The sequence below is a fragment of the Armigeres subalbatus genome, chromosome 1, assembly GCF_024139115.2.
Source record: "Armigeres subalbatus isolate Guangzhou_Male chromosome 1, GZ_Asu_2, whole genome shotgun sequence".
NCBI classification, from domain to species: Eukaryota; Metazoa; Arthropoda; class Insecta; order Diptera; family Culicidae; genus Armigeres; species Armigeres subalbatus.
In genome coordinates, this window is record NC_085139.1 from 304228849 (window position 1) to 304243425 (window position 14577).

The following is a 14577-nucleotide window of genomic DNA, read 5'->3' on the forward strand; positions in this document are numbered from 1 at the left end:
ATCGGACGTTTTGCAACAGTTCACATGTTTGTTTAATGCAGTGTTTTTATTTCAACTGCGGTCATAGTAAAAACAAATCTAAATGCATGGTAATTTCTAAAATAAAGAGCTTTTCGGTAAGAAACAGGCTTAATTTTTTTGTAGTCGCCATTATTGTTTTCCAAGTGTTTCATTCGATCTCGTGTTTCATGTTTGCCTTTGAAAATATGGCCGAAAAAACTGAACCTGTTGAAATAATTGAAGTGAATGAAGTTCTTGATGAGGTTCTGGATGATCCGGATGAAATGGTTGAAGGTAATTTTATAATTTAAAAAGCAGAAAGCAGTTACAACATACGTATAAACATTTCAGAGGACAACGAAGATCCAGAGCTCGAAGAGCTCGTCGTGAATAAATGGGGATTGAATGCTTCAATTTATTCCATTTTAATCGGTAAGTTACAAGTAGATACTATTTTTAAGGGTCATTGTGGCAATAATTGCTATTATGCGGTTTTGTATCGTGAATTGACTCTATAGTGCACTGAGTTGTTGGCATATTCCGAGGCATATTCAATAAATCAGAAGACCTTCATTACCCTATTTAACACACAGTAGACTAGCTCATATTTATACACTATTTAGGACACGGCATTACACTCGGATATTTGAAGGACATGGATGAAGCTGCTGTTTCAGAGATTTTCTCGTTAGCCAAATGGACTGGCCACAAGTATGCGCTGAAACAAAAACTAAAAAGTTGGCCAGAAAGCTCATTATATGAATCGAATGCCACTGTTAACGAAAAGTCCTACCAGAGTTCTGCTCCAGGATCATCTAAGCATCCTTTGCTATCTTCATCAGTGACGAAGAATCTACTGGAAGATATTTTGGAGAGAAACGAGAAGGGAAAAATCGTTCGAAATTATTACAATAAGCATCGGCTGTTGGATACTCAACACAAAAAATATCTGGCTCATACGGTCGTAGACTACTACATAGCCAATGAGTGCTATTTTACATTGTCGGATATGGCTCGGTTTGCAGATTTCATCGCCGAAATATTTCCTCCGGAAATAGCTGTAATGACACTTTACTTATATTTACATATATGAGATATTACTAACGCTTTCATTTGTTTCTCATAGGCGGTCTACTATAACCCACGAGACGGTACAATTGGGAAAAAACATCCGTCTGGGTTGCTTTATGATCGCTTCCATAATCGAAATAAAAAAGCATTGTTAGACAGAAAACGCATCGGTTCGTCGGATATGGACTACTGGAAATTATTGGAAGCAAAGGCCGTAGTGCTATCGGCCGAAGGTTAGAAGGTAAGCCTAAGTTATTAATTCTTACTCATCTTACTCAACTTTGCAGAAATTGAAAAACAGAATTGTTTAAAAAATTGGCTCCGAAATAACCAACAACCGATTGAGAAAGTCGCACAGCTTTGGAAAGAGTCACTACTGCTGCGCATACGGTGTATTTCTCAGGATACACATGCAGACAAGAGGAATACACTCAAAGAGTGGCCACGACTTGCGGACGAAAACGGATATTTATTGGTAATACAAAGTACTTTTTTCAATTGCAGATTTATTATTGAACATATTCTATTTCTTTTAGATCGACGCGGATTTTGATGCGATTTATGCAAAAGCTGGCAATCCATCAAACATTTTCAACTCTTGGGACAGATTTGCTACTCGACTAATAGAGTACGCTCAACGGGAAGGATTGAAGGACGATTATTCACGGCAGTTGCTTATCCACCTGGAGGACGAATCTTTGAGTCAAGGTAAATAGTGGCAAATATGACGTAACAAAAGCAATGTGCAACATAAAATCGTAACACTTAGAAGAAAACCCAAATATTCAACTAAAACAATATATCAAAACGCTAATGCTATAAAGTGCCCATTCGGCCGCAAAATATTCATTAAGATTTCTTTTTCTCATTCATTTTCCATTTATCATTCAAACTTTTACGCACAGATGTATACTTGCCTTAACGTAATTCGAAATAATGAAGCGTGGTGCATATATGCCTTACTGTCAAATTGCGGTTGTCAGCAACTCCGATCCCCAGTCAACAACAAACATTTCAGTTCAAAGTGTTGTAATTATGATTTAATTAAAGCAAACCTGTCAGCTGTTAAAGTATTAAACCAGGAAACAGGTCGTTCTCAAGTGATTCAAGTGATTTTTCTGTATCTAGTCAAGTAATAGTAAGTATAAAAATAATTTTAAACTTTTAAGCTGCAATCAACATATATTTAACATTCCAGTATTTTAGCAACCAACTTTACCAGAGTGGCTTCACGCTTGGGCAAAAGCATCCACCGCTACTAGGTACAAACCTATCCTAAAACATTTCCGGAGTATTAAGGAGGAATTATTTCTGATTGGATTGAGACTTGCACCCAATTCAGCACCCATTAGGGGGCAGCTTTAATCACCGGCAGAGATAACTAAATTGATGTCGAAGCACACAATTCAGTAAGCTGGAAGCGAAAATAGTGATTTTGTCTGACGTTATATCTATGCAGTTTTAAATCCAGGTGAGATACAAACTTAAGTTATTCTTCTGGCAAAAAATCAGCTTCAATTTCAAAGGATATTGTACTAGATCAGATGATAACTTATATCTATGACACTGCAAATAAAGACCAAAAGACGACAAACCCATTTTGAACATGGAATATTTCATTAAGGTGTCTGCCAGAGTGAACGCGATGTGCGATGCGACGCGACTCACGTAAAGGAATAACATTTATTATCAATGCAATGTCAAATTGCACTGTCGCATCGCGTGTTCGCGTCTACTCTTGCTTCACCCTAAGACTATGAAGTAAGCTCTTTTGTGGGAGATTTTCACAAAAAGAAACTAAAAGGATACACTATAACGATTACATTTCATTAACGATTGACATGTATATCTACTCGAAATCTAGAAGATATTTAGCGCAAGATTCGTATGATACACTAATTAATTGTATGGATACAGTGATGCTTGCACCTGACTTCTCCACTTTACGGCGATACTAATGTGCGATGCCTATGTCTCGCTTATAGCCTATTCAGATAAGGGGTCGTTCACAAATGATGTCACAGGTTTTAGGGCGGGAGGGGGTGTGAGATGTTGTGACAGTACATGTACTAGGTATACAAAAAAGCGTGACAGAGTCCCCCCCTCTAGAAAGGGTCTATAAATCCCAAAAAGAAGTGGACGTCATATTTGAATCACCCCTAACGAGCATTAATGTGATAGTTAGAACTGAAATTAGTATAAAATGATCTCGAAAATGATTGAACTTTGACATCAAGATACTCTTTTATCATGTCATTAAGCTCGTAATCTGCACAGGTCATTACATATTCGATAATTATATTCGTTAATGAATTATAGGATAAATCCGTCTTCTTTTATGGCTCTACATTCCAAATGGAACTTGGCCTGCTTTTCAACTTAGTGTTCTATTAGCATTTCCTTAGTTATTATTTGAAAGTTTTCTATGCCCGCCATTAATAGGAGAAAAATTGATTGTCGTGAGTTCAAAAAATCGGGTTTGAGCTGCACATATAATACTTACGACCGGTAATCTTGCTTTTATTGGCAGGGATTCTAGGTGCGACCATTCTAAGATTTTTATATAAAAACGTATTTGTTTTATTTTCGCATACTATGCAATTCCAATCATTTAGTATAAATTAGTGAAGCTAGTGCATTAGCTTTATATCTGTTGTCTGTCAATGTTGGTCGAACTGCTTGACCGTGTGTACGTTCCCTAATGGACTGGACCCTTTCAGGACCGACGGATGGGTCATATATGCCCAGCGTTTGGGATTGGCTGTGTAAAATCACAGAAGAGAGATGGTGAGAGATATTTTTTAAGGCGATATGGAGCACTGCACTTCCAAGGTTCTTTTTATGCTTTTGCTGCTCATTTGTCATGTTGTTCAACATCACTCAATATGCGAACAATTAGACTGAATTTGAGTAGTGCACAAGGTTTTCTTAACCTTTCCGTCCCCAACGCATTTCTTGACCGATTCGTCCGCAACAAGTTGCATTCCATCCGGATGGATCCCAATTTTCTGTTTATACTAGTTTCGAGGCTGTCCACAGTACGGTTCCAGAATTATTCCAGATTCCGTTGAGGTTAGTTGACCCCGGAATAAGTGGTCATTTACAATTTTAAGTCAAAACAGGTCGTGCGACATCCCAAATTTCATGATTTCACAAAGCAATGATGGGTATGATATTTTTAGGGTTCCTGGTCCACTCGGACTCAAACTGGCCACATCGGTCACAATCCAGGGACCTACGGAATGGTCATTTTCTAAATTGATTCAAAATAGGTCGTGCGACACCTCAAACTTCATGATTTCACAAGGCAATGATGAGAATGATATGTTTAGGGTTCCTGGCCCACTCGGATCCATTTCGGCCACAATCTGGAGGACCTACGGAATGGCCATTTTCTAAATTTATTCAAAATAGGTCGTGCGACACCTCAAACTTCATGATTTCACAAACCAATGATGGGAATGATATTTTTAGGGATCCTGGCCCACTTAGATTCAATTCGGCCACATCGGTCACAATCCGGGGACCTGCGGAATGGCCATTTTCTAAATTGATTCAAAATAGGTCGTGCGACACCTCAAACTTCATGATTTTACAAAGCAATGCTGGGAATGATATTTCTAGAGTTCCTGGCCCACTGGGATTCAATCCGGCCACATCGGTCATAATCCAGGGACCCAGGAATTCCACCGAAATTATACCGTAAATGAAATCAACAATGGAATTTTCGGAGGAATTCCTAGATTAATTCCCAAAGAAATCCTGAAAGAATTTCGGTGGAAACTTCAAGATTTCTACTGCGAGCTCCTCCAGTAGTTTTTCCGAAAATTCCTCCTGGAGTTCCTCCGGAAATTCCACCGGCAGTTCCTCAAAGAGTTAATGCAGGATTTTCTCCGAGAATTATTTCGGTAGTTCTATCGGCAGATCCTACGGGGGTTCCTCTGAAAATTCTTCCGGGAATTTCTCCAGAATTTCCTCCGGGACTTCATTCAAGCCTTCTTTCTGAAATTCATTTGGGCTTCTTCAGGAATTTATATAGAAATTCCTCCAGAATCTCCACCGAGAATTTCTCTTGGAGCTCCTCAAGGAATTCTCCGGGAGGTTCTCTGATGATGATGATGATCCAGCTACATACCCCTAGAAAGGTTTCAGCTAGACGAGATTTGTCTATAAGATGAATTATCCAAGATTTTTTCCGAGAATTCTTCTGGTAGTTTCACTAGCAGTTCCTTCGGGGGTTCATTTGAAAATTCTCCCGGGAGCTTTTTTCAGAAATTCCTCCGGAAGTTATTTCAAGAATTCCTCCGATAGTTCCTCCAGGAATTCCACAGGCAATTCATCCGGGTGTTTATCCGGGAATTCCACTAGTAGCTCTGCCAGGAAACCATGCAAGCTTTTTTCAGGAAATCATTTAGGCCTTCTTTGGAAATTTAGCTGGAAATTTCTCCCAAAGTTCTTCCAATAGTTTCTCTGGAAGTTACTCTAGAAATACTTCCTGTAGTTCTTTAAGAAATTTCTCCAGAAGTTGATAAATAATTCTGAATAAATATCTGAAAGAATTCCTGGAAAAATACCAGGAGGAATTAATGCAGAAATTCCCAGATGAAATGCTGAAGAAATTACCGGATGAATTCCCGGAGGCTAGTTCTGAAGAAATTCCTGGAAGAACTCATGGAAGATATCTCGCTTAACTTTTCAAAAGGACCTAAGTAACATTTTTTTCGTGAATTAATTTGAATAGCGCAATCAACAGAAAAACAAGAAAGCTTTTGATTGCAGTACTCAAATTAATTCATGAAAAAAATGTTACTTAGGTCCTTTTGAAAAGTTAAGCGAGATATCTTGGAGGAACTCAAATTAATATCCGAATGAAATTCTGTAGTAAATTTCTAGTGAAGTCCGGAAAGCATTCTAGGACAATTCCGCGGTAAAATTTAGGGAGAATTTGCTGAAGGAATTCCTGGAGAAGTACCTGAAGCAATTCCCGGGAGAATACCTGAAAGAATTTCCGAGGAAATAGCGAAAAGAATTCCAGAATGAAATCCTAGAGGATTTCGCTATTAAATTTATGGAGTATTCCCGGAAAAACTCCTGAAAGTTATCCTGGAGGAATTATTGGAACAGATCCTGGAGGAATGCCCGGAGAAGTTCCTAGAAGAATTTCCGAAGGAATTTCTTATAGATTTACAAGTGAAATTATGAAGCGAATTCGGAGGATTTCCGTCATAAATTTCTGATGAAACTTCTAGCGGAATTTGGGAGGAAATTACGTTTGTATTCTTGAAGGAACTCTCGAAAAGTATTCCTGAAGGAAATGCCGGAGATTTTTCTGGAAGAATAGCCAAAGAAATAACTAGAAGAAAAATTGAAGAAAAAAACTCTTCATTTCCTAAAAAACGAATTCAGTGAGGGGTTTCTAGATAAGGAGAAATTACAATTACATGGGAAAGATTTTCGAACGATTTTCAGAAGTTCCCAGGGGAGCTTCAAGAAGGATTTCAAGGAGAATTCTTGAGCCTCAAATTTTTCGAGTTGTTTTGCCCCAACCTGCCCCTCAGGCTACGCTCTTGTATCATTCACATCATTACTTTGTAAAACCATGAAGTTTGAGGTGTCGCACGACCTATTCTGAATCAATTTAGGAAATGGCCATTCAGTTGGTCCCCGGATTGTGACCGATGTAGCTGGATTGAATCCGAGTGGGCCAGGAACCATAAAAATATCATTCCCATCATTGCTTTGGAAAATCATGAAGTTGAGGTGTCGCACGACCTATTTTGAATAAATTTAGAAAATGGCCATTCCGTAGGTTCCCGGATTGTGACCGATGTGGCTGGATTGAATCCGAATGGGCCAGGAACCTTAAAAATATCATTCCCATCATTGCTTTGTAAAATAATGAAGTTTGAGGTGTCGCACGATCTATTTTGAATAAATTTAGAAAATGGCCATTCCGTAGGTCCTCCAGATTGTGGCCGAAATGGATCCGAGGGGGCCAGGAACCCTAAACATATCATTCTCATCATTGCCTTGTGAAATCATGAAGTTTGAGGCGTCACACGACCTATTTTGAATCAATTTAGAAAATGGCCATTCCGTAGGTCCCTGGATTGTGACCGATGTGGCCAGTTTGAGTCCGAGTGGACCAGGAACCCTAAAAATATCATTCCTATCATTGCTTTGTAAAATCATGAAGTTTGAGGTGTCGCACGACCTATTCTGAATCAATTTAGGTCTGGGGAGGGCCAGCCCCCGCCCCCCCCCCCCTCTTAGTTACGCCAATGATTATGAGGATGTCGCTTAGAGAAATTCCTACGGTCAAGAATCAATTTATCACTAATTTTATGATTTATTTCGGGTTTACACAATACTTTTTCATTATTATCTCCATATTTTACTTTTAATGCCAATCTGATATCTGATTGTAGTAAATATCATTGGGCATTGGATATTTCCACTAATCTCAGCCATGTATTAAACTCAATTTCGTTTTAACATCTGCTTCATTTTTTAATATATTTCAGATACTAGAAACTTCATATGTTGCACAATATTTCATGCAGTCGTGAAACCGGTGCGCACATCGGCTCGGAAGCTACCAACGATATTGCAAGCACAAACAGATATGTGCTATGCATGCAAAACAGAGCAAGAGTTTCAGGAAGTAGTGGAAGAGCTACGTGACGAGCTGAAAGAAGAAGAAGTTCAATTTTTTCCACGCGTTTTTGTGATTGGAAAGACGGAGAAAATTGTGGCCTTCTACGTTGTAACGTCGAGTATGCAATTCAAGCTTCCTTCGTTTCTTCGTTGTATCGACTTGGTGGTGAAGCTGAAGTTTGTCCTGAATTACAACTTCCCGGAAAGTTGTGAGCTATTCTGGTACTTTGTTGCTAAATACTTCTACCACATCGGATACTCTCGAAAGGCAAAAAGTAGCCAACTGCTGCAGCTGCTCGCATATTTGGAACATTGAGAATCGATTACATGTACTGCCATCTGTGCCATAACCTGTGCAACTCTCTTCATGGTTTCTTCACCAACTTGGCTATTCTTCATGGCTCACCGTTTTCAAATATACTTGTACAGCATGCGTGCCCTCAAAACTGCACCAGAATCTACGTCGACAAGTCGTTTCGAACCACGCCTGGCAGCGACGGTCCCGGAAACAACAATTTTCAATTCAACAATGAAGATATATTCATGCGAATCGAATGCGATTATGACAATCTCGAAGACGAAAATGAAGATACGGAGAAAACTAGATTCAAAGACAAAGACAATCCAAAAGTTAGGTTAAGGCCAAGGAACATGTTTTTAAACTTTTCGTTAGATTTACACAGTAAGCCGAAATTTACGAGATAAGACGTTGCATCTATGTATTGTCGAAGAAATAGTTAAAGTGATTAAATCGATTTGTAACACACTACTTAATGCCCTGTAGTTGATAACAAGATCGGCAAACAGTTAAGTAATGATATTCATCAACCATTCATAACCATCGAATAAAAACTATATGCCACATTGCATAACATCCAACTAAATCATTTATTACAATATTTTTATTATTAAAAAAAATAATGATGTGCTCATAAATTCAAAAGGATGCCTAATGCCAATAAAGCATCAGTTTAATCTGTTTCTCGACAGCAGAAATATTTTTAATGACACGGTTAATTACATTAGATTGTTAGAAGAGAAAAAAACAACGAATGTTGTAAACGGTATTTAACATGTAAAACAATCGTATGAAAATCGATGTATAATACCTTATACTCTCACGAAGTGAAGATGAACAATGCCATTAGAACTTAGTCCGGTACCAACATTCCACATATTCAGTTTCAATTATTTTGATGGACCCCAATTCTATAGCCAATTCACATTTACTAACAACAATAATTGTTGCATTTTTTAATGAAATAAAAAGAGCAATTGAAATCTCTCAATGTGTTTTTTTTTAATTTATTGTAAAATAATCCCACCATTTATTTAAATATTGAATACATTCTAAATTACTACAAAAATCTTTTTAACTTGACCTCACCTATCTGTTTATCAAAGTTGAAATGTTTTTGAATTAACAATGAAGCATAGTTATTTCTACTTCTATATTTTGATTTTGACCCATGGTAGAATTGACAGATTAATGATTTTAGGATGATCATGAAAGGTAGTCTGCACAAATTTAGTGGCGTTGTGTTTTTAATTTAACCCTACAATATAGTAATTTTAACTGTAAAGCTGCTCTCAGTGTAGGTGCCTGCATGCTACAGTGCATGTGTACCAAACTTGTGCTTAGAAAAACGCTCGCACGCGCTCGGCTGCGTATTCACTGCCGTGTACACGCCAGTGTGCGCTCTTTCAGGATCGCAGCAGTAAATTGGTGCGATGTGGTAAAGATCGAATGATTTATTTTAACCGTTAAGACGTTCTCGATCCTGAAACGCTCATGCAGGCTCGCTCGTGCTGTGTACCACGAGCGATGATTTTTTCATAAATGTTGTACAAAATACAACATCACGCGTGCTCGAGTATTAATTTCATTATAATGAATATTTAAGCTTTACACCATAGATGGTCAGACGCTGGATGAATAGAAGAATAATGTTAAAATGGATACATTCAGTCAAACTATCGTTTTCATCAAATAAATGTACACGGATAAAAATAAAAAAGCTAAATTGATTAAAATATAATCTAAAACCATATTCGGTCTATCCACTCACTGCTATGCTTAAATTGATAATAAGCTGCGGATGATTAAATTAAGTATATTCATTGAAAATGATTACTTAATGATTAATCGAATAAGATTTAATGAGTTTTATTCTGAAAAGCGTTTTTTCACAGGACAAAACAAAAACAATTTGGCATTTCAATCATTGTGGAATCAGCATAAAAGTCGGAAGCAATATTAATTTAATGAATTTTTATTGAAACCATCTCACATTAAGACTAATACATATTACGGCTCAGTGGAAAGGGTAGCAATGTAGCAGCTCCTTCTCAAAATGTATACCATTTGTGCCCTGGGATTCCTACGAGGGTCCGTGTAAAAAGTTCCGCTGAGGGCAACGCATCGTAATGCTGCTGCTGATGGCGTTGCAACTCTCGAAGGAACGAACAAGAACCTGCCAATCGCTGTTCGTCGAAACTTTTGTTCCTTAAACGGAGCTTCAAATGCATCACGAATTTCAACCTGCGAAAGACGTGATTTAAGAAAACATCAGTATCGTGAAAATATCGCTAAAAGAATAAAACCTACCTATCAATCACTGCGTGCTGAACATAGAAATCGGCGAGACTCTCCATCGTGGTTTTGTGTGTTCGACTCGTCCAGCAGCCCATTGTGTTTAGTAAGACCATGAATAAACTCCACATTAAACTGTTTTTCTTCAATTTTTTCTACCAAAATAAGCGCGGTGAAAAACTTACGCGATGGCAGCTTGCAAAACTAGGACAAGACAAATCAATGCTTCACCAAGTCCCAAGAGTACTAATGAGGGCTTAAAAATCAAGGTTGTGATTATTTTTAAGAAAAACATTTCAATGCTTAAAGAAAAGCATATTTTTTAATCTTTAGAAAGAATTAAAGTTGGAAAATTTTAGAAAGGATTAAATATAAAGCTAATTAGCTTTTTCATGTTTCTCCGTGTAGCTGGTACTTATCTTATACTAATGACACACTGGTGGTATTCGTACCATGGTACAAGTTGTACCACTGTGTGTCACCTTGTACCATGCTGGTACAACGTGGAAAACCATGGTACAATATGTACTAGGGTATATAACCGTGGTACTTGTACCACCAGTGTGTCTTTAGTATTATTCTTCTTCAATAGTTCAAGACAAAATTTTCAAAACGACTTATCTGCTTTTGTAAACAATGATTCAAACGACGATTTGGCGAATCTGATAGCTCTCCCACACAAACTAACACCATCAACAGGTAGCGGAATCCTTCACCTACCTATTAGTGGTGTTGGTTTGCGTGGGAGAATAATCAGATTCGTCAAATCGTCGTTTGAATCTTTGTTTACAAAAGCAGATAAGTCGTTTTGAAAATTTTGTCTTGAGTTCTACATTTCAACCAGAACTTGGTATGATTTTCAACTTAGTGTTTCATTAGCATTTCCACAGTTATTAATTAAATGCTTTTCTTTGCCCGCCAACTGCATGAATATTGTGTGGCAAGTACAATGGAAACACTGTGCCCAAGGAGCCGAGAATGTTTCACGCTATCCAGTGGCGAGTCAGCCAAGGTCTAAGGGCTGCAAGTTTCTTTAATAAAGACATATTGTTGTCATAAACAGGCCTTGTCATTTCAAGATTGGCAATCCTACGCCTTTTCTCGCAAAGCTAACTGGATACCCCAAAAAATGAAATGTAGATATTATTCAATTCATCAGAGATTACAATTAATTGCATATTATTCGGCAACTCGGCCGTACGAAAGACCTTTAAGTGGTCTTGTTGTGTAGGGGTTATCACGCCTATCTAGAGAGTAGGAGGTTGAGGGTTCGAGTCCCTCCAAGACACCTGGATTCTTTTTCGCAAATTTCATATCAATTTGTCCATTTCGAAACATATGCTGTGCATATGCACAGCCAAGATATTTAACAAAAAAAGTGATTACAAGTTAATTGAACCAATGCATTATAAAGATAAGAACACTCTCCATCACCATGCGGATACAGTGGACAACGTTAACTTTACTATTGGTTATCCTCTTATCACACTTAATTTTTTTCGCCGAGGCCGGCAAAATAAATTGCCGAGAATCCAACAGCTGATATCTCGGTAAAAATCTCGGTGAAAGTTCGAATTACCGATTGGTCGTAAAATGTTCGACACCACCCAGCTGTCAAAATTTACCGTGCTGTTCGGTAGTGCGTTGCCGATCAATTCGGTAAATGAATTTGCCGAAATTCAGTGAATAATTATTTTTATTTATTTTCTGATGAATCAAAACAGAAATAAAAAGCCTTAATCAACACGAAAGTAGATTTTATTTTTGGTAATTTTTGCTTGAAAAACGATATGAAATGCTAAATCAAACCTGATTTGCCTACCAAAGTGAACAGAATTTCTTTTCTCTCTGGGAGCCATTTAATGATATTGTTCCATGATTCCATAAAGCACAGGACCCGGGACAGGACAAGTTATAGTAGGCTAGTCCTGATGATTCCAACGATGTTTAACGTGTTCATTTGTTGACTCCTTCATGTGGGGTAAGCAATTTTCATCCTTGCTGTATCTCTGGTATTCTTTTAATTACAGCTGGAGCTGAAATTAATATGGACATGACTTTGGTTATTTCCAATGTTAAAATCGACGTAAAATGTGTGAATGTTGAACAGATTATAGTGTTCTGCCCGTACAGAAAAAATTGAAATCAGAATGAATACTTACCAAAAAATTCAAAGATGAAAATTCTATTTTTCCATTGCTCTTGCTTTGCTTCACGTGTTTTTTTTTACAGAGCATGCCAGAGTTTCAATGTTTGACAGATGGGTTTGCCGAAACTCAGTCAAACTCCGAACTACCGATGACGATGGCAAACTTGACTACCGAGTTTCAGTAACTTATGTAAACGTCATATTTATTGACGAGATATCAGTTGAAATAAGCTTTTACGACCATGTTCGTCAATTTATTTTACCGAGATGAAAATAGTATTTTAAGTGTGATGGCATGTTCAATGCATACACTAGGCCCAGGGAGTCGCGAATGTGTCCCACCTGAAAACATCCTAGACCGGACCGAGAATCGAGCTCGTTATCTCCGGATTGGCAATCCTATGCCTTTGCTCGCGGCTAACTGGAGACCCCTTTTTTTTAAGTATTCCAAAATTAAAATAATTTACCCAAAATGTAACACCGAACCAATTTTTTTTAGCTAAATTCGAACCGAAAATTAGAACCCATATTTATTAGCTAAATTCGAGAAAACTTCGTCGTGATACGAAAGGCACTATGACCCTTGCTCAGATGCTTGGGATTCAACAAAAATGTTGTGCGTGGCCTGAAAACTGGAAAAATCGAGTATGGAGTCGCAGTATGTCAGTCGCAAGAATGGTAAAATAGATTAATTTTTTATGTGGTTAGTGATACTAGTGAAATTCACGTGAATTTTACTATTCATTGTAATTTCCAAATTCTTAATATGTATGTGGGAAAATGATTAATATTCTCGGCAGGCTTTTGCGCTTTAGTACATTCCTCTAAGGTTTGATGTCCACTAATTGTCCAGTCAACATAGCGTGCATGCTCTCTGCAGTACCCTGCATCGAAGGGGATCATGAATACATTTGTTTAAACTCGGTTTTTATTCCACGATGCTTTTCGTTCAAGTGAGTTGAATGGAGGTGTTTAGACGTTCAATTCGAGTTCAATTCAAGCGTCTTGTCCAACCCACTTACCTTGCATTATACGGGGATTTGTAAATTTTCAGTAAAATTAGATTTTTCGTATGACCGAAAAAGTGCCGTGTGAGAAAATAATTCATTATGGCAATCATAATGCTTTACATGCAAATGGATTAAGCTGAAAAATAAAAGACTTAAGAACATTCAATATTATTTCCTAAAAAAATTCGCTACGAACTGCTCGGTTAATTCTATTAGGTAGCTCAGCAGTAATATTCACACAGAAATGCCACCGGCGCGTATACACGGCCGTGCGCGCGGCTGCGTATTTATCAGCGCTCACTGCAGTGCGTTTTAGGGCCCTTTTTCCACACTGCACTGTTCTGCTGTTGATTGTGCGCTCGGTTCATTTTGTTCGATCTTCTTTCATCACACACTTCTCCAAAGCTGTGGTGAATTCAAACGTAAGAGGCGCGCTCCCGTTCAAATGCAACAGTGCGTGTGCGTGTATTAAAATTTCTTTTCACCACACTGAGGAGATGGACATCTCTGATTCTCGGAGATGATGGGCTTAACTGAGTCCAATATCCCTCAAAAATATCGAGGAGGAGTGTAGAAAGTACGACATCTTTCCCATCACGTCTATGATGCGGCGAAAAGTAATATACCTGTTACATTATAATATATTGGTTCTTTTTCTTTGTGTCTCTCATTCCACAAGTAAAGCTCGCAAATATAAGTTGTGTTATTTGATTTGCTCGTCCACCGTACACGCGAAATCCGAAAAGTTCCCAGTCGTTTGTGTTGCTAGTCCGTCGGAGTGTTGTCCACCTTGTAACCTCCGGGATCGGTGATCTACGTTCTACAGTATCATGGTACAAGAGGACAAGGAAATTATTCCAAGACTATCTTTAATAAAGACAATAATTGGTATGTTACTCATTTCAAGATTCTTGTACCATGCTACTTATACCACCAGTGTGTCATTAGTATCACCTTCCCGAGAATTCAAGCGTCGATGAGCGTGTGGTCTACATACCGGCCCCCCCGACTCCGACGTCCATGGTTGGAACCCAGTCTGCCGCACTTTACTTTTTTTCAAATGAAAATCATCATTTATAAGGCAATATATTGAAATT

The 14577-nt window shown here is 38.1% G+C and overlaps 1 protein-coding gene across 3 annotated transcripts; it reads left to right on the forward strand.

Moving 5' to 3' along the window:
* The first annotated feature begins 206 nt into the window (after positions 1 to 206).
* Positions 207 to 9007, forward strand: LOC134217108 (uncharacterized). 3 transcript variants are annotated; one of them, XM_062695884.1, is made up of 7 exons: positions 207 to 294; positions 352 to 432; positions 624 to 1060; positions 1127 to 1304; positions 1359 to 1546; positions 1608 to 1779; positions 7596 to 9007. In XM_062695884.1, the coding sequence occupies exons 1-7, from the start codon at positions 207 to 209 to the stop codon at positions 8042 to 8044; spliced, it is 1593 nt and encodes a 530-aa protein (XP_062551868.1). In that variant the 3' UTR covers positions 8045 to 9007. The 3 variants fall into 3 exon arrangements, 1 of the variants encoding a protein (XP_062551868.1); XR_009980915.1 differs by lacking the exons at positions 207 to 294; positions 352 to 432; positions 624 to 1060; ... (1 more) ...; positions 1359 to 1546; positions 1608 to 1779 and adding exons at positions 2058 to 2209; positions 2270 to 2542; XR_009980916.1 differs by lacking the exons at positions 207 to 294; positions 352 to 432; positions 624 to 1060; ... (1 more) ...; positions 1359 to 1546; positions 1608 to 1779 and adding exons at positions 2058 to 2209; positions 2278 to 2542.
* The last annotated feature ends 5570 nt before the right edge of the window (positions 9008 to 14577 follow it).

Excerpts from the sequence above, each read along its gene's own strand:
- LOC134217108 (XM_062695884.1), top strand. The coding sequence starts at position 207 with ATGGCCGAAAAAACTGAACCTGTTGAAATAATTGAAGTGAATGAAGTT. Across the intron at positions 295-351 it reads TCCGGATGAAATGGTTGAAG|AGGACAACGAAGATCCAGAG; the intron begins GTAATTTTATAA and ends TAAACATTTCAG. Across the intron at positions 1,547-1,607 it reads ACGAAAACGGATATTTATTG|ATCGACGCGGATTTTGATGC; the intron begins GTAATACAAAGT and ends TATTTCTTTTAG.